Source organism: Acomys minous (assembly GCF_964271855.1).
Source record: "Acomys minous genome assembly, chromosome: 6".
Taxonomy (NCBI): Eukaryota; Metazoa; Chordata; class Mammalia; order Rodentia; family Muridae; genus Acomys; species Acomys minous.
In genome coordinates, this window is record NC_140487.1 from 75,086,647 (window position 1) to 75,107,142 (window position 20,496).

At 50.1% G+C, this 20,496-nt stretch overlaps 1 protein-coding gene across 1 annotated transcript in view; it reads left to right on the plus strand.

The window, feature by feature from the left end:
* Positions 1-20,496, plus strand: part of PLXNA4 (plexin A4) — a 452,691-nt gene that overhangs the window by 403,760 nt on the left and 28,435 nt on the right. Inside the window, exons 21-25 of the mRNA XM_084784426.1 lie at positions 928-1,070; positions 7,440-7,708; positions 10,704-10,770; positions 11,418-11,564; positions 14,526-14,685. Coding sequence (XP_084640552.1) covers positions 928-1,070; positions 7,440-7,708; positions 10,704-10,770; positions 11,418-11,564; positions 14,526-14,685 — 786 coding nt within the window. The remainder of the gene's footprint in view (positions 1-927; positions 1,071-7,439; positions 7,709-10,703; positions 10,771-11,417; positions 11,565-14,525; positions 14,686-20,496) is intronic.

Sequence of the window (20,496 nt, forward strand, 5' to 3'; positions counted from 1 at the left end):
GAGATAGCCTCAGGGGGCATTGTGCCCAGGATAGAATATGACGGCTTTGGCTCTGGGCTATATTTCATGCCAGATTTTCCCTAGGGGCCAAGTGGGGCCCTCACAGACAATTATAATGCCCTACCAGATAGCACCGTATTGAGGCAGGAAGGAAAAGGTTCATTTCCTCTTCATATCTGTGCAGAAGAAATAGGTTAGCATGACAGTCCCTCTACCCAAGCCTTGCTTGGCTTCTGAGAATGACATGATCCAGAATTGGATGCTCAAACTCCTTTTATTTATTTTTTAACTGGAAGAAACTCTTCTTGGATTTGCTAAGGAAACCCAGTTCAAAGTGCAGCACTAAGCACAGGCTTACCTCCCTCTCCTGCCCCGCCCTCCTCCCCTTTCCAACACATTTTACAAAACAGAGCCCTTCCTCTTCTGATCCCAATGGCATCACAGGTCTGGGGACAGCCTTACCACCTACTACTGTTTGAAAGACATGAGGCCCCAGACCAACTTTCTCTCATGTTAATGCCATCTAGATCCATCACTCATGCAGGCACAGGTCTACAGATCACACCTCTGGGGGCTTGCGTGTGGGCACTGAACGTTCTCAGAGTGGTAACACTTGGGCTGGCCCTGTCCAGCATCTCACAGGATTCTCAGCTATTGCTCTTCAGGATCTGCCCACCTTTATTTTTTAAATAGGGTCTTTCACTGGCCTGGAGCTTTCCAAGTTGGGTAGGCTACTGGCTGGTGAGTACCAGGATCCTCCTGTCTTCATGGCCTGACTGATAGAATGACAAGTGTGTACCACCATGCCCAGCAAAGTATTTTTACAAGAGTGGTAGGAATCAGGCTCAGGTCTTCATGCTTGCAAGGCAAGCATTTTACTCACGGAGCTGTCATCCAAGGCTCCTCATGGGCTTCTCTTTGTGCCAGCTTTTGCAGAGCTACAGACAGATATCCATGAGCTAACCAGTGACCTGGATGGAGCTGGGATTCCCTTCCTGGACTACAGAACCTACACCATGCGAGTGCTGTTCCCGGGGATTGAAGACCACCCTGTGCTACGGGACCTTGAGGTAAAAATCAGTGCCCATCCCTTCCTGTTATGTCAGGGCAGTGTGCCAGTGGCCAACAAACCCATCATTCTCATTCAGAAGTGAGGAAACTGAGGCCATGGAGGCAGTACCTCTTGCCTGTGGTCTCCCAGCTTATAAACACTAACCGGTCTCTTGTGGATATAGGGCCAAGCCAGGGAACCTCAGAACACACTTGTTAGTAGGACTTTAGGGCCTCCTAGAGCCCTTACAGGATTGAATGGGTAGAAAAGAGTCTTTAAAAAAAAAAAAAAAAAATATATATATATATATATATATATATATATATATATATTAGTTTTCTATTGAGTGATGAGACACTATGCCAAGGCAACTTATAGAGGAAAGCGTTTTTTGGGCTTACAGTTTCAGAGGGTGAGTCCATGGCCATCAAGGTGAAGAGCACAGCGGCAGGCAGGAAAGCACGGCGCTGGAGCATTAGCCGAGCACTCACATCTTGAGGCAACAACTATAAAACAGATCTAACTGGGAATGGCACAGGCTTTTGAAACCTCTAAGCCCACCCATGCTCTCACGTCTCTTCCAATAAAGCCCTGTATCTTAATCCTTTCTGAACAGGGCCACTAGCTGGGGACCAAGCGTTTAAATATATGAGACTATGGGGGCCATATTCATTCAAACCAACCCAAAGTATACACAAATATATGTGTGTGTGTGTGTGTGTGTGTGTGTGTGTATGTGTATGTATATGTATGTATCCAATAAACGTGGGTAGTTCGTGGATTTAGATTTAGTAAACCACAGCATAAAGGATTTTACTAATTAATTGGTGCTCAGTAACTATATAAGGGACTTTACCATGTGATGCTTCCTCAGGAAAGACAAGTGATGCATGAGGAAGGGAGGTGGAAGTGGGAATGAGAAAACCCCCACTGTGGTAATGGCATCAGGGACCCCCATCTTCTGAAAACATTAGCTGACTTACTGTCTAGCACGATATGTCACTTGTGCATATGTTCAAATTACACTGTGTTCTGAAAGGCCTTTGGATTGGCTTACAAATACCAGAGAAAACTGAAAAGTGATAAGCAAGGAAAACAGGGTGAAATAAGCATCCTGGGGCTGATCATTAGAAGTTGACAGCCATTAAAGTGCCTACTTGGCTTTAAGTACTTTTCGTGCATTCGGCCATCTACCTTCCCCGGAGCCCTCTGAGTAGGTAAACACATCCTACAGGTGAGCTAAGTAAGTGGGCAGAGGAGCCCACTGGGTGGCTAGGACGCACAGCTGCTGGGGACAGAGCCAGAAGAGAGTCCAGGCTGTCAGACCTCATGCTTCCTTCTGGCTGCACACCTGAACACCAGAACTTCGGGTGTCCTGTGTATCTGCTTACCATCAGGAGGAAGCAGAATGTACAGACGAGGCAACAACAGAAAACAAGATGGAACTCAAGGTGTACATTGTCCGCATAATGGAAACAAACCCTTTGCTCCTAGTTGTAGATACTGTTGCTAGAGACAGTGTCCTCATGGGATCTGTCTGGATGCATCACGCTGTGTCCCATGGCAGCACACACTGCTTAGTCATAATGATGCTTATAGCACTCATATTTCTCCATACTTTCTTGTTCAATGATGCAGACATATGTGCGTGCATGTGTGGTTGTATGCGAATTCTGTAATGAGAGAACGAGCATCTCCATCTTGGAGAAACTCTTCTTGCCGCTCTGGCTGATACACACCACAAAGCACTTTGAGAAATATAGGCAGTGTCCCCACATTCTCTCTGGCTGTGAACCTCTAGTCTTTATCAATGTGTGTGTGTGTGTGTGTGTGTGTGTGTGTGTGTGTGTGTGTGTGTGTGTGTGCATGTGCATGCATGTGCATGCACACACGCATGCACATTTATACACGTGCCATATATTTATGCACAAAGATACTAGGTGTCTCAGGACACTTACTTTACCCATCACCTTATTTGGACTCCTCATCTTTGCTTCTCCCCCTTTCTACTCTTCTTCCTGCCTTTCATCTTTTCTCAGTCCCACTTTAATTTGCAACCAAATACCAGATTCTCAGGACATAAAAGAACACTAGTTCAGAGAGGTCGAGGAGGTAACCAGATAGGCCACTGTCTATTTGCACGAGTGTATTGCTCCTGTGTAGATAAATCCTTTGCTTTGCTGTTATGGTCTGACTTCCTACCAGGTGGGGACCCTGGGCTAGAGTATCAGTGTAGGAAACAACTGAGTAAAAGGATGTTTGTCTGTCTGTCTGTCTGTACTAGAAAGGAATCAATAGTGCTAGCAAAGGGAGTGATGTCCTGTGTCTGGGCATCAGGGAGAATAATGTAAGAATTCAACCAGGAAAGGTATATAGAGTTATTTTCCTTATTCCACTAGTTCAAACTCTCAAGTCTAAATCCAAGTCTAAAAGCACATAACTTTTAAGTGGGGGGGGGGGGGGGTTAAGTCCATGTCACAAATTCACCATCCCTACATTAGCCTGGGACTGTGAACCTTATTTGGTCTTGTGTGGACTCTTATTTTGCTGGTTTCTAACCTATTCTTGGTATGGAAAGTTTCTTCTTGCTGTTCAGAGTGTGGAGACACCCGATTGGTGAAGGCAGTGTTTTCCGACCTTTCAGTTTCGTGGAACACATGACCACAGTGGGAAGGGTGAAGGGCGGGGGTCCTCTTGAGCTGATATATTGCTAGGCCACGTGGGACAAGTGCAGACAATTGAGGAAGAGACTTTTCTGCCCCTAGGCACATGCCAGAACTTTACACACACACACACACACACACACACACACACACACACACACACACACACAGTCAGTCACGCACTCCTGGTTTTGACCCATCACTGGCTCCTAAATTCTAACCTATTGGGTTACAATTAAAATTTACTATCCAGTTTTATACGCACAAAATTCAACTAAAGTGCAGAACCATCTGGACAGTAAAAAATATTTGGTTTCAGAGTGACTCTGGCCAGGGTGGGGAGGGGTGGCAGGCTGTGAAAGGGGGGTGCTGGATACCCTTTTTCCAGATGCTTGTCTTCCATCGCCACTCTCTATCAGGTGGAGAGAAAGTGTCTGCTTTTATCACCAGGACAGAGAGGGATGAGTGTTAGATGATCTAGAAACTGTTGGTGAACAGAGACAAAAATACAGCAGCCCGGGGTCCTGCAGAGGCAGGTAGTAAACCGCTGCCGAGTGTGTGCGCATAGCGAGTGCGTGCCAACTGTTTCATGTACGCTATCTTATTTAACATTCATAGAACATTATGACACAGACTCTCACATTCTCATTTTGTAGCCTAGGTAGTAGACTCTGGAGGCTGGCCTTCTCTTCCACACCCAGTTTCTGTGTTCTCTAATTCCAGAGCCCGGGTTGCTGACCATGGTACCTTTCCTGCAGGAGGCTGGCCAAAACTGTCTTGCCTTGGGCACCAGAGGCTTGCTGGCCATGGACATAAAAAAATATTCTTAAGATGCAAGAGCAGCCCACACAGAAGGTTCACAGTGGGTCTTCACGGCATGGGGTGCCATGCAGCTGGCACAGTGTCCTCTCTGTATGCTGCATTACCAAACCTGTCTGTGGCCATCCCTTCCCTTGACACACAGCCTGATCAGCTGAGAGGCTCCCTGTGCCTGAGAAGGCTGCAGGGAGAAGGCTGAGTTGGCTCCAGACAGCCCTTGAATGCAACAGTGAGGCAGCCATGGTGATAGGTGGGGAGTTTGGGTTTGAGTATCCAGGACCGCCCATTAGCAGTAGGGTGGCCCGGGGACAAGTGTGGTCATTTCTCTGAGAAACTAAAAGGATCCCAACTGTCCTACTCAAGACCATCAGAGGGCTTCATGTAAAGCATGCACATACTGTGAACTGCACATAGGGCCCGGGGAAGCAATGTCATCTGTTAACCTGACTTTAAGTAGCAGAGGATTCGTGGTGAGGAGAAAGGGCCATGGCCATGGGGGTGGCGGGAGGGAGTAAGTCACAAGTCTGGAGAGGAAATCAAGAAGAAGGAGATGGTGGTGGTAGATGAATGCCTGAGCTGTGGCAAAGTGAGGCTACAGTGTATCTTTTGCCAGCACTGCAACAGCCCACCAGGAATTGGGGAAACCAATAGAGCTAGGTATAAGGGAAGCCAAGGCTGGGTCCTCTTGGGACTCAGCAGGTAGGGCTCTGATGATGGCCAAGATGAGCTGCCAGCTTGTCCTGGCTGGTACCTGCTGTATCCTCTTGACTATGTCGTTCTCTTCTGTCTGAGAATTGTCCTTCCTGGGACTGGTACTGCTTCCAAAGGAAGGACAAAGGATTTGCTTTGGGTGCAGGCAGGCTTCCACCAGCCCCACCAGAATGCTGTGGCCAGGAAATTTCACAGAATACCTCTGCCATGCAGAGCAGATGGAGGCCTACTGTGCCCTCTGCAGAGGAGCCGGGGACTCGGCTTCCAGCCGACACCAGCCTGCTGCCCATGCCTCAGCCTGGATCCAGAACACTGGTGCTTCTGAGTCACATGGAGGATGACTGTTTCCACTATCTTCTGTGACCTGGGGCCAACAGGCCATCTTGCCTGCCTCTGTCAGTCCTTGCCAGTCGAAACCTCAGGAGGAAGCAGGATACAATAGCTGCCCTTTGTGAGTCAGCTGTGCATGGTAGTCAGTGAAAAAGACCTCTCATGCGTTGTCTGGGCCCATGTGATGGCTTCTGGATAGGGTGGGATGTAGTACTGACTGCTTGGGTTCATGGCCTAGCTTGGAGGCTTCTGTCTTGGGATCCTGAAAAAGCTCGTGTCTTCATGTGGCCCCAGAGATCCTAAAAAGAACCTGCATCCTAGAGTGTTGTGTGAATTAAATGAGCCAATGTATCTACAGCAGTCCAAACAGGACATGGCATAGAATAAAGTCCATATGCATATTTGATTTTCCAACAGCTGTACTTTTCTGGTGAAGAAATTGACAACTAGTGAGTGATAGTGATAAAATTCAACTCAAGCTTGACCAACTTTGAAACCACATTCTTTACTGTGACACACATGACAGTCCTTCTCAAAGACCTGGGAGGTTGGCACATAGCCCTTCGGTTGCTGCCTTTGCACCTGTGTTAGCTGTCCCTCCTGCCTCAACATACCCCCAGGACTCAACATGCACTCAAGAGGACAAACACTGCTCAGTGTTCAAAGAAGGCTGCCCGTGAGGGCCAAGTCTGTGGCTGAGTTCCCAAGAGTAGCTTTCTTTGAAACCAACATGCAGAGTGATGCACATACACACTGCTCAGCCCAGTGACTGATGCATCCCCAAGAAAGCCTACCTGTTCCACCGATTGAGCCACTGTTCAGATCAAGCAGCAGACTGTACCAGCTCTCTAGATGTCCTGTGTGCCCCTCCCAAGTGCCTGAGAAAACGACTTTCCAATTACCATTGAGTTATCTTCCCTGTCCCAAACAGTGTTTAAGTGCTGCTGTGTGAAGAGCGATGCCACTCTAGTGTCTGTCTTTTTCATTCCGAGTGTTCACAGCATCTGTCACTTTGTCATAGCTAGTAGTAGGTCATTCCTCCTCAGGGATACAGTGCATCCATCCATCTGCCCACTGTTGCTGGGCAGGCTGGGCAGCCTGAGGTCCCTTTGAACAGGGCTGCTGTGCCCCATTCTGAACATCTCAGGGGCTGCCCACTGTGCTCAGCTAAGTAGCTAACATGGAATTTCCCAAAAACCCTACCCTGCAGGGAGGAAGGTTAAGTTACCTACCCTGTCCTCCTCTGGGTGAGGAACATCAGGGCGCTCCTTAAAGCCCCCCCCCTAAAGTAGCTCAGTTGAGAGCCCTAAGAAAGAGATAAAGGAGCTTGCACAAACTTACAGAGTGGGTGTGGCAGAGTCCAGGGGAAATCCAGTCATCTTGCTTATTTGACCACAGGACCTTGGCAGTTGGAGATGGGAGGGGTGGGTGTTAGCTTAGCTGGGAACCCAGGCCTGGTAATCCCTTAGGCAGGACACAAACTATAGCAGTTGTGGCCTCTCAAACCACTAGAGGGTTAGGAGGTAGACTAGGGCACAGGATCCTCATTGGATCTGCATTACCAGCAGGGAAGAGCTCAGCCTGCAGAGTCTAGCAAAGTGAGTTCAAATGCCATTGCTACCTCTTATGAACGGTGGCTAATTCTGGTCTTAGTGCCTGTGTGCCAAAACTGTAGGTACAGACCTACTATGTGGGCAGTTGTGGACGTTGAACAGATCCTAGGCCTCATGCCTGACAACTGAGAAGGACTTGGTTGTGTTAGCCAGATCAGCTGTGCCTGGGATAGAGCGCGTGGAAGCCTGTTCTGTGGGGCAGCCAACGGGCCACGCAGAAGCTCACGTAAGGATGCTGGATCTCCCCCGCAGGTCCCAGGCTACCGACAGGAGCGTGTGGAGAAAGGATTGAAGCTCTTCGCCCAGCTCATCAACAACAAGGTGTTTCTACTCTCCTTCATCCGCACCCTTGAGTCTCAGCGCAGCTTCTCCATGCGTGACCGAGGGAACGTGGCCTCGCTCATCATGACGGTACTCCAGAGCAAGCTAGAGTACGCCACGGATGTGCTGAAGCAGTTACTGGCTGACCTCATTGACAGGAACCTGGAGAGCAAGAACCACCCCAAACTGCTACTCAGGAGGTGAGAGAGGCCTGTGGTGACCAGCCAGGGTCAGAGGACCCCTGACCGCAGCCCAGTCCTAACATATGGCCCGTGGAGCCCTTCACGCACAACAGGAAAGCTGCAAAGGGATCAGCTATGTTTCCTAAGGGTGACACACCGCCTGTGGGAGGCCAGTCCTACCCATCTCCTGGGTGCCTACAGCCCCGCACGCCCCATATCTGCTCTTTGTTATACCCCTGACAGTCTGCTTTCTGAGTTGTACCGTTTCCTCCTGTAATTCTGTATGAGAAACCAGTTAGGCCATGGCCTGGCCTCACCTAGGCCAGGACTAAAAGTAGAAAAAGAACCTCAGGCTACCAATGGGCCAGCAACAAGAGTAGCATAGAAGACCATAGAAATGAAGCCCCTGGGGCCCCTCCCAGACCTGTTAGGAATCTACATATTAACAGGGAGCTAACCCATTTGGAACATGTTTTACAATTTCGGAAACAGGAAGTGAAAGTCTTCTCAGGACAGCTGACTCAGCAACAGCCCAGCAAACAGGTCCTGGCCCCTGCCATCCGCTCAGGATTCACTGCTAGATGAAGTTAGATGCTGTCAGGGTTCCTCATCACTGTGACCAAACAGCTGACACAAGCAAAGTAAAGTAGGAGTGGTTCCTTCTGGCTCACAGTTCAAAGAGATACAGTCCATTATGGTGATGTGGTCTGTGGCCTACTTCTTCCAGCCAGACCCCACCTCTTAAAGGTTCCATGACCCTCTAAAGCAGTGTCACTCCCAGATGGGGACCCGGTGTTTAAACACATGAACCTGTGAGGGAGTGGAATCTCATGTGAACAATAACACGTGCTTCCTGCCACATGCTTCCAGGACCCACAAGGTCAGACAAGTGTCAAGCCTGCCTACCCTGTGACTTTGTGCTGGTTAGAAAACACAGCCACCCCCGTTCTGTGCTTGCATCCACTTGATGGGTGACCATTTCTCTCCTGGGCTGTTGACCCAATGGGCAGCTATAGTACACCTGCAGTTAGAAAAAAAACCATGGAGACCACCACATGCAGCTCTCTGCCCAGACCACTCCACTTCCCTATGGTCTGTGGGTCAGACTCTAGGCCTCAGTAGTGCTCACCCTATATCTGGCAGATAGATACACTTAGCTTTCTGAATAATTTGCTTAGGGCTTTTTTTCTGGTGGGGAGGGGGCACTTGTTTGCACAGCTGCAAAAGGCTCCAGTGCAGAGGAGAATCCCACCGCTCTGCCAACGGCAAGGTAGATCATTTTGATTTTTGTTTTACTTTCACCGTGTAGCCACCCACTGGCATAATTCTAGGGTTGCTGCTGCCTGCTAGCACTCCCACCGACAATTTCCTGGCACAGTCTCATGGTCTCGCTCCAGGTCTCTGTTTTCTCTCCTTGTTTTCTGCTTGTGGCCCTGCACTGTCCCCTCCCCCACTGCCTTTTCTTGCCACCGACTGCCCCCAACCTCCACTATTTCTCTTCCCTGGCTTCCCTGAATACCAGCATCTGTCTAGACACCTGGGGCTTTCAGTTATCAGTATTTTCTACCAACTGTGTGTTTACATTCACCAAACCTGTCTGGATGGGCTAATTTGTCTCTGGAGCTGGCCATGCTCTCAGCACAAGCTTCGACCCCCTGAATGCGTACAGCTCAAAGCAGCCATGCCACCACGGCAGTGTCTTTCAGAAAAGAAAACAATAAGCGGGCTTGAGTCGCGACATGAAATTCACAGGCTAGACTCAAAGAAGCATTCCTTGCCACTGCAGAAGCTTTCTTTAGGAGAACTCAGTGGTCCTTGAGATAGGACGATGTTAACATATCTGTGGATGAGCTGTGCTCCTCTTCTCTGTGTGGCAGCCAATGCTATGAGCCTAGACAGGCTCCATATGCAATAGCTGATCTACAGTGACCAACTTCCTATGCCACCTTTTCTCCCATGCCCCACCCAATTAGTATCCCCCGGCTTTCTGCTCTCTCTCTCTCTCTCTCTCTCTCTCTCTCTCTCTCTCTCTCTCTCTCTCTCTCTCTCTCTCTCTCCCTCCCTCCCTCCCTCCCTCCCTCTCTCTCTCCTCTCTCTCTCCTCTCTCTCCTCTCTCTCTCTCCTCTCTCTCCTCTCTCTCCTCTCTCTCTCCTCTTTCTCTCCTCTCTCCTCTCCCTCTCCTCTCCCTCTCCTCTCTCTCCTCTCTCTCTTTCTCTCTCTCCTCTCTCTCTTTCTCTCTCTCCTCTGTCTCTCCTCTCTCTTTTTCTCTCTCTCCCCTCTCTCTTTCTCTCTCTCCCCTCTCTCTTTCTCTCTCTCCTCTGTCTCTCCTCTCTCTCTCTTTCTCTCTCTCCCCTCTCTCTTTCTCTCTCTCCTCTGTCTCTCCTCTCTCTCTTTCTCTCTCTCCCCTCTCTCTTTCTCTCTCTCCTCTCTCTCTCTCCTTTCTCTCTTCTCTTTGTCTCATCTCTCTCTTTCTCTTCTCTCTCTCTCTCTCTCTCTCTCTCTCTCTCTCTCTCTCTCTCTCTCTCACACACACACACATATAATAGGAATGCATCAGCCAGTGCATTCCCAGGTTTCTCTAAGGCTATACTATCCAACAGGAAATCTTCAGCCACATATCTTGACTTGAATCTAAAATCACTAAATACAGAGGACAAACTTCAGCCCCTCAGACACACTGGCCTCCTTTCAAGTGTACAGCAGTCACATATGGTCAGTAGCAACTGGATACCTTAGGTGAAGACCACTGTCATCACTGTGAAGTGGTATAGGACAGCACAAGGAAAACCCCACTCAGAGCCTGTGCATGCCCAGAGGACAAGCTCCATTTTGCAGAAAATCTCTGCTTTCAGCCCCAGGACCTGGCAAGCCATAAGACTCTGCTGTGCATCAGGCTACCAAACACAGTGTTCAGTAAGATGGTGGCAGGTCCTTCCTCCCTCTACACAGTCCATGGCCTCTGACCAGCCACTTCTTGTCTTCTTTCTCCCATTCCCTCGACTACTTATACCAGGACGGAGTCGGTGGCTGAGAAGATGTTGACTAATTGGTTCACTTTCCTCCTCTACAAGTTCCTCAAGGTAGGATGTGATGAGGTGTGGAAGCCATTCTTACAGAGCCCGATGTACCCAACCCTTGAGAAATGCAGTTATTTATTATCAGGGAACTGAATTGAAGAGAGCCCCATGTCTGGTCCTAACTTCAGAAACAACCCCTCGCCCAGCTAGTTCCTCCCTGTGCCACTGAGAGGGTTCCAAGTGTCTCAAATGCTCAATTCCCATTTTCAGCTGAACACAGGTGACCTGTGAGTTCCCAGTTTCCTCTCCCCTCCAAGATCCTTTTTTTTTCTGTTAGCACCAGACATATGAAAGCTGTTAAGGGTCCCAGGGCAGACCCATAAGGCATAACGCTACAGATAAACTGAGGGAGTGCCCGGGCAGTGGATGAGCCAAGCAAACTGCTGGGCTTCCAGTCCTGGGCTGCAGAGGACCAACTTCGCTTCTTAATTGGCTCACAGAGAGTGCAGGGTGTGGTGGGGGTGGGAGAAGGAGCAGAGAGGAGGAGAGAAAGGGAGAGAGAAAAGGCAGGCTCTGGACAGGTGGCTAGGAGGGACAAAAATGGAGAAAGGCAGCCAAGAAGCAGGCAGGACCAGGAAAGCTAGACCAATGGCAATGGCCCTGCATACCTTTGATCCCTGAGCTCAAATAGCGGGATTCTTCTCGTGCAGGAGTGTGCTGGGGAGCCCCTCTTCTCCCTCTTCTGTGCCATCAAGCAGCAGATGGAAAAGGGCCCCATCGACGCCATCACAGGAGAGGCCCGCTACTCCCTGAGTGAGGATAAGCTCATCCGGCAGCAGATCGAATACAAGACCCTGGTGAGTAGCATCACCGTGCCAGAGCTTGGGCAGGGCACTTGGTCAGCTCTGTCCTGAAGAGGGAATGGAAAGAAGGCTGAACAAGCCACACTTCCTACTTTGTCTGCTGTAGGGAGCAGGCAGGTGTTCCCGCTCCCTGTGGCCTGTGTACCAGGGTACCCCAGCGGCTCAGCTGTATCTCGGTGACTGACTCTACCACTGGTGCACGGGTGTGCTTCAAGACAAGTGCTGAACTGAGTAGTCAGGGCCCGGCGAGGATGAGGGCAGAGGTCATGCTGATAGGGACAGATGCTCACATAGACATGTTCAGATCCTGTGGCCGGGTAGGATCTCAGAACAAAGCTATTTCTGCTAGCTGGACGTCCACTCAGGTTTTTCCTTTCCCGTCTTTCTAAGGACCCCCCGGAATCCCAACAGATTGACTGCCCAAGAACTGAAAGGCGCAGCCTGTGGGACTTCTGCTCCCTGTCAGTTTCCAGCTCATAGAAGAACTAAGCAGACTTCCATTAAAATGGCAGAGTAGGAACACACCCTTCTAAAACCAGAGGCTTAAATGGATCTCTTAGTGAGAGAGAAATACCTTTAAGTGTCTCCTGACCCACCTTCCTCGATCCCCTTGCCACACAATGAGTTGTGATCACAGTCATACTATGTCTCCAAATTGCAGAAGCCTTTATTCCACAGGCCAAAAGATTACACCCTGCTAGTGTCAGGTGACAGGCCTACAGAACACGTGAAGAAGTCAGCGGGACATTAAGCTGGAAACATCTGGAGACCAGCAGGAAAGAGTGAAAGAAATGGAAGAGAAATGGGTGACTATTCCTCTTAGTGATGGCAGGACTGTAGGGAAGGGTGCTCCTATATGGGAAAAGGATACTCCATCCCATTACGATGCAGGAAGGATGGTGCTGCACCAGGACAGACGTCCACTGAGCAGCTCCAATACAGTGATGATTACTGGAGGAACCCCAGGAGCTCTGAGTTTGCTGATAGCAACCTTGCCCTGTTGGAACTTGAGTTAACCCAACCACAGCAGTGTTCCAGGATCCACATTACAAGGAGCCTGCTAGAATGCTAGGGAGCTGCCAGGGAGCTTACTAGGAGACTAGATGTTTGCCAGGTTCCCTGCCCGAGTGCAAGATACCTAGGAACTTGCTGAATGAGTGTAAGCTGCATACCTGATTATCTGCCAGAGTACTAGTTGTGTGTCCCCCTAGAGCCCACTAGCCGTCTAGATGTCCCCCCAGGAGCTTATTAGAATGTCGCCTTCCTTCCCAGGAACCTGATAGAATGCTAACATGTATCTGGGAGTCCACCAGGTGGCTAGCTCCTCTATGCAGAGGGGAACCTGCCGAGGAAGCACCAGATAGGTGACGTTGAGGCAGTTAAGAGCCAGGGGTAGGATATGTGTTGCTGAGCCTGGGACCCTATCCTTTGTGGGCGACTGCTTTGTGTCTAGAAGCATGCCGTGACAGATCACCCTTAAGTATCAGTCTCTGCTCCGTGGTCCTGCCGGGGAAAGAGTTCAGGCAAGGCCATATTGCTTCCTAGAGGAGGCTAAGCAGCCCGTTGAGGGCCGCCTGGCGAAAGGACAGCATAGTGGCCTGAGCAGGAGGGAGAGGGGTGTGGAGGGCTCTCAGAGGGGGAAAGGGATTGGCAGGGAGAAGGCCCTCATAGGCATTTAGCTCGGAGGAGGCCCAGCCTCCCTTATTTTCAGTTCAGGGCATTTTGAAGGTGAGAGTATGATTTTTTTTATATAGATTTAGGGTTCCCCCTTCTTCTTAATGGAATAAGCATGTTTCCCCATTTGTGCTCAAAGCAGTCTAGCTGCTAATGAGAGGCAGGCGTCCAGGGCCAGGGTTCTGATTACCACCACATGAAGCAGGCGGAGGGCTGGTGTCTGGTTCTGCAAGCCAGACGGGGCTATTGGGAAATGGTTACTGGTAGGGGCATTGGGGTGGGGGTGGGGCAGGGTGAAGTTCCAAGAAGGAGGGGGACACGGAGTGCTCAGGCTCTACGGGCAGCGGGGTAGTTGGGAGCCCAGAACAGCAGGACAGCCTCTCTGCCTGGTTCTTACACACCCCTAATCATTCCTGTACCCCATAGCTCCCTTCTTGTTCCACTGGGGTCCATCCAGGGATTCCCCCAAAGCATTAGCAATACAGAAAAAGCACGCCATGAGATGGCCAGTGAAAAGCTTTGACGTTCTTAAAGGAAGCAAGTAGCTGGAGATGTGGTTTTTATTTTCCCGCCTCTTTCTGCAATACGAAGTAGAGGCCCTGCCCTAGCAGTGGCCTCGTCCCCCTGACCAGGGCTTCAGGTTCACAGCCAGGGAGGCCACTGGGAGCTCTGAAACTGCAGTTTTTAAAGGGCACCTTTTTATACTTAAAGAATACATTAAGTTTCTAACAGAACCCGCAGCCTCCAGTCAGCCTGAAACGCTTCCCAAACCAACGCAATTAAATCTTTTAAAACAGGAGCCAAGTTTCTCATTAGTACTGAGCATGTGTGTGAGGGTATAGTGTGTGTGTGTGTGTGTGTGTGTGTGTGTGTGTGTGTGTGTGTGTGTGTGTGAGTTGGTGAGGGTCTGGAGGTGCTAATGGCGTGTCCCCTTGCACACAGATGCACAAGTGAGGGACTACAGACGTGCACATGCTTCTGTGCCTGTTCTGTTACAGGCCCTCCCTTGCTGCCATCACTTTCTTCATTGGATACTGTTCCCTTTGGGAAATCTGAGCATCTGTCCTGATAGGGAGCTAAATGTACAGTTTATACCTCTGCAGTGATGTTGAAGCCACGATGTCATCCTGCCTCTCTGGAAAGGATGGAGTTGCCCTGGCCCCTCAATAGCCCATCATAAGGAGGAGGAGTCATTCATGAAGGATCCCAGGATGCTGCTGGGGTCTGGGAATCCCTCTTACTGTCACCTTCATTCATGTGACCTCTCCCTGCCACCCTCAGGTCCTGAGCTGTGTCAGTCCAGATAATGCTAACAACCCAGAGATCCCAGTGAAGATCCTCAACTGTGACACCATCACGCAGGTCAAGGAGAAGATCCTAGACGCCATCTTTAAGAATGTGCCGTGCTCCCATCGGCCCAAGGCTGCAGACATGGACCTGGGTAAGAGGGCCACGTCCCAGGGCTATCCCTGAGGCTGGTGTTGGTCACCCCCGGCCTTTTCGAGTCAGCAGTATGTAAATCTGAGCTTCAGGGAACAGAAGAGGAGCAGAAGGAGGCAGGCTGTGTTTTCCTCTACAGTCTGGTTGGAATTAGTGGGAGCAGGTCCATGAGCTTTCAGTAAAAGACAGCCGGAGGTCACTGGGTACTCTGCTGGTGAATCCTCCTGGCAGGGAATGCCTCTGCGGTGCTTTGAGTGGCTGAGGGCTCGGATTGCAGGTGTCATATCTGAATGTAGGGATTGTGAGGGCAAAGCTACTCTTCCAAGCCCCCGTGGCCAAGGTCTTGACACTGCCTTTGTCCACCCCACCCCCACCTGCCCAGGTTCTCCCTCCCCTCTGTGCAATGCCTATAATTTTTTTGCTGAATACTCACAGCTCCAGGGATCTGGGTCAGCCATGGAGGATGGGGAAAGAGAATAGAGGAAAATGAGATGTGACGACCTGCTGCGGAGTAGAATGACACCGTGTGTGAGTGTTCCATGAAGAGATGGCATAGCCTGTATAAACAAGGGCATGCCACCCAGAGCCAGTTTTCCTGTGCCTGAGAGCTCTGCAGAATGCCACACCGGGAATGATGCTCTGGAGGAGGCTCTGGAGAGACCAGGGAGGAAAAGGGCAATTCCAGCATTGTTCGCGGCACTTGGATGTGAGACCTGGGGTCCCTAGGGACTTGCTGTGTGACCTTGTCCAAATTACTCAAAGTATCTGTGCCTTCCTTTCTTTGCCTATGAGGTAGAGATAATAACAGCAAGTACTTCATAGTAACAGTTCAGTGAGGTGACGCATTGAAAGTTTTTATTTGGTGTCTCTGTACCACGGGAGAAGGGAAATGCTGCTGAGGACACTGGCTGTGGATATTTGTGGATTCTGTGTATGATGGGGGATGTTGACTCCTAGCAACATGGGGGTGGGATGAAAGACCCCCAGACACCCTAAGCACCCATCTGGCCTCTAAGCTGGCTTCCACTAAGCTGAGGAGAACAGATGGGCATCTATAATTTTGCTCAAATCCAGAGTGATTTTTCAGCTACCCCCCCAACGTCCACCTCCCCCCAAGATTCTGATGCGTAAAGATCCTGAGCATCAGGAAGTTCTATTAGCTCCTTGAACGCCTCATATTCCCTCTTATCCCTGTCTTCCCCCACTAGGCTTAACACTGGATGTGTGCAGGACCTGGTGACCCTCTTCTCTAAGTGCCCTGCTCTTGGGGCATGGAGGAGGCTTCGCAGCAGGGGTCTTGGGTGTGAGTGTTTATGCATGTGTCCCAGGGCACCAGTGCCTGTAACTTGAGTGGCTTTGTATGTCTGTGTGCATTTGACCTCCCTCTGCCTCCATGAGGGGCCCCATAGACTAATGGAGCAAAGGCCCTTGCAGTAGAGCGAGCGGGGAATGAAATGGTTCCAGTATGGAAGGCTCCGGTGCTGTTTTCTCTCAAGCCATTCCCGAGTCCTCTCTAGTGCTTCAGTGGATAACCAGGTAGCAACCCACATTCCTTTTGTTATTTTACCTACGGGCCCAGGATAGGGCCACCCCTCAGCTCCTCAGCATCAATATCTGAAGTGAGTGGAGGCCTGGGAAGAGCTGGTGGAGAGCCTGGGTGCTAAAAGGCAGGGGGCGGGGCTGTGTTTGAGAACAGGGTGGCTTCCTAAGTAGGCAAGAGTAGCTCCCTCCACTTAGGGGATCAGGGCTCAGTTGCTACTGGGGGATGGTGTCTGGGTTACATTAAGAGCCAGTGGGTGGCTGTGTGAGCTTCAGGCCTGATGGAGTTCAGGAAGGGCGGGACCAGCACTTTACATCGAAGCCCAAGCAGAGGAAGTGTGTCCCTCTCGTGCCTGCTGGCTGTCCTGGAGAGACTGTGTTGGGGCCGGTGGCTGTTGCTTATCTTTCCCTCCTTGACGCCTCCTGCACCATATGTGGGAGAGGAAGAAACTGTCAGTTAGTGTTGGAGAATTGCTTCCCTCAGAGATTGGAGGCTGCAAAACCCGTCAAGTACGTCTTCAGTGAAGAAGTGTAACATGCCTCTCGTATATGTCTCACAGCCACAGTCAGGAGCCATCTTGAAGGAAGGCCATAGTGTCCAACAAAGTCATTTTCTTCCATCCTTTAGGAGAGGAGACCTGAAGGAAGCTGCATCCCAGGGCCCACCAGAGTGTGGCTGTATTCTCAACCAACAGGCTATAGAGGCCCTAGAAAGGCCACTGTTGTCCAGATGGGTGGGTCTCCAGTATTGCAGTACCCCCTGTGCTAGCTCATGTCCTGTGCTCCAAGAAGACCCCCTCTCCCACTTTGGTGCTCTTGGGGTCTCCCCAAGTGAACCACGCCAGCCTGTAGCAGGGAGTTTACAGCAGGGATTCATAAGGCACTTTAAACTCAGGACTCATAGCCTCACCAGTGTGATCCAATGTATGTCCCCAGAGAGGTGGGATCCTGCTGTGTCTTCCCAAGGGCCTCCCTGCTTAGCCCCGCTGTGTGCTCTTCCCCCAGGGTTCTTTTTTTTTTTTTTTAAGATTATTATTATTAAAGCAGGAGTTTGGCGCAGCCCCCAAACTCTGGTTTTCTTCAGACCAAAACTAGGTTGCAACACATGGAAAAACGAAGGCTCCTCAGAGACCCAGGAGTCATTTCCAGGCCTGGCCTTGTCGGGAGAGGGAGGCGAGGCAAAGTGTTCATGTAGATAAAAGTGCTTTGGAAACTCAAATCAAGGTATAAAGAAAGATGTCATTGCTACCACAGATCAACCTATGCCAAGGGCCACCTGGCCACCTGCCACACTGGCTATGTGAGGCTCTTGGACCAGGACAGCAGCGCCTGCCACTTCTCCTTGAGCCTCTTGCTCCCACAGTGAAGGCTATCTGGCACAAGCTACTTCCTCTCCCCACATGACCAGCCTGTGCCCCAGACTCCACTACAGGAAGAAGTCAGTCTCACACCTTATTATCTTAAAGAAATTCACCTACACCTCACCCCTGGTGGACATCATCTTCTCAGCAGCCCAGCCTGTGGCTGCTGTCCCCAACACATCTACTTATGGCTGCTTGGGTTGGAGTTCTCCCAGCATTCCCTTCATCTCTACAGGAACCTTGTCCAGACTCAGACGTTAAAGTAACTGTGGGCAGTTGTGATTGGTGGGGATCCAAGGGAAACAGCCAGTCTCCCACTGTACAGTAGGGTAGCACACACCCACTCAGTGTTCTACTGCTCACTGCCAGTGGGGTGTGCTACACTGTACAGGAGATCTTCATCTCATTAGAAAACGCAGGCTTTGGTCAGATGACTTGGCCCAACTATAGGCTCTGTGTAAGTGCTCTAGTGTGTTTAAGCTGAGCTAAGTTGGAGTACATTTTTACTTATTATATGCTCCACTTAGGATGGGCTTATCTGGGCATAACTCTGAGTGAGTTGAGGAGCATCTCTGTCTCTCTTTCTCTGTCTCTGTCTCCCTTCCCTCCTCCTCCTCCTCCTCCTCCTCCTCCTTCTTCTTCTTCTTCTTTTCTCTCTCTTTCTCTCTCTCTGTGTCTCTGTCTCTTCTCTCTCTCCCTCTCTCTCTCTCCCTCCCTCTCTCTCTCTCTCTCTCTCTCTCTCTCTCTCTCTCTCCCTCTCTCTCTCTCTCTGTCCTCCCCCCTCCCCCTGTGTGTTTAGGGGGGTGGTGTCTTGTACAGAATTGGCCATGTGATTTTGGAGGCTGGCAAGTCCAAACTCTATAGGATACACTGGAAAGCTGGAGGCTCAGGGAAGAGCTTGTGGCCTTCTGCATGCAGAACCACCTCTGGCTCAGGATGGTCAGCATTTTGCTCACTGTAGGTCTTCAACCAATCAGAAGAAGTCCACCCGCATTCTGGAGAGTAATCTGCTTTACCCCAAATCCCCGGATTTAAAGTTACTTTTATATACCCACACCTCACACAAATAGGCTGAATAATGTTTTGTCAAGTGTCTTGGGACCACGGCCCTGCCAGGTTGACACATAAAATTCACCATCACAGGACCCAAAGCAAAGGACATGGGGTCTGCCTGGATTATAAACTGTCAGGATATATGGAAGGAAAAATAGTCAAAGACAGATATTTTAAGAGCGTGGGGTTCTCAAAGCACAGTGTCCAGGTGGTACTCCACCCTGAATGTACAATCTGGCCCCGTCATTTCACAACTTTGGCTAGCCTAGAGTACCTGGGCGGGGACCTGTTTGCATCTCTACCCTTCAATAACCTGTCCATCTTGTACTGTCCTGTCCATGTGACTCTTGTACACGTGTTGTAAGCCCCTGGAGGACTGGTGGCCAGGAGACTAGGAGAAGTTCATCATTTCTGAGCATAGTAGCAGGGGCAGGACATTTTTCTCTCTGAGCTAATTCTTGACACCTCCTGCCCGCTCCTCCAGAGGGAATAAAAATGCTTGCCTTCAGCCCAGTACCTAGGCTCCTATCACACAATGGGAAGTAGAGGGAAGGCACTCCCCCTTCTCTCTCTGTTACTGCCCTTGACCTCCAGAGATTCCTCTGGTTTAAGCCAATGTTCTGTCAGTAGCCGCCCCACCCCACCCCCCCACCCCACCCCCCCGCCCACTGGAACTCTACCACCCCACATCTGTCTTGCTGCTGAGGTCATTTGGAAAGAATTTTTTTTTCAAATAAGAAATCCCTGTATGCAATAAAAGATACACCCTCTTCTGAATGAAATATAAAGAGTTCACGGCAGCTGTCTCTCCCCCGTTTGCATTTTCTGCTGGCTGATGGGAAGGATAGATAAAGATAATGGGATTTCTTCTTCTTCTTCTTTTTTTTTTCCCCTCCCTCTCTCCCTGGAAGGTGCAAGTATAACAAATTGGATTGTGAGTGAGTCTGTCCTCTGTCTCCGGTGCCTGTGGGGTGGAGCTGTGGTGAGAGAGGTCTCAGCCTGCAATTTTCTCCCGCTGCATGCATATGAATGTCAGGGTCACCTTCCTTCTGCCCCATGGCCACCACCTGCCTGTTTAATTCTGGCTTGACCTGACACACCGTCTGGAGCCACCCATAGTGTATCAGAGAATGTCCCCTAAAGCCTGTGCTGATGGTACAGCCTTGTGATCCCAGCTATAGAGGAGGCTGAAACAGGAGGATTCCAAGTTCAAGGCGAGTACGCCCAAGCTACAGACTGAGTTCAAGACTAGCCTGGGAAACTTCTAAGACCTTGACTCAGAATATAAAATGAGGACGAGGCCTGTGGATGTAGCTCAGCCAGTGGTATGTTACTTGCCTAACACACATAAGACCTCGGGCTCAAAAGTCCCCTGGGCTCTCTCTTGCCTGTCCTGCAATTAGCCATGCCAGGGCACATCACATTTTACAAGACCTATGTTGCATTTCTATTTTTAAAATTACTCCTCTTAACCCTAAATTTCATAGACCAGTCATTTCCTACTTGAGAACTTGCTGTCACAATAAATAGAAAATAGATTTCTTTTTAACCAAATAGTTTTAGATGGCCACCTCCCCCATCACCGGGGTCAGTTTTCTTACTCTTTCCTGTGATTTCTCAAAGGTCTGTGGATTGAACCTAGAGCCCTGTGCATGCCATACAAACAGCCTACTGAGATACATGCCTGCACCTCTTTTTACTTTTTATTGTGCAACTGAGTCTCTACTAAATTGTCCAGACTGGCCTGCAACTTGCTCTGTAGCCCACGTAGACTTTGAACTTCTGACTCTCCTGCCTCGACCTCACAGTGGTTGGGATTACAGGCCCACAGTACCGTGCCAACCTTCTAACCCCTAGAG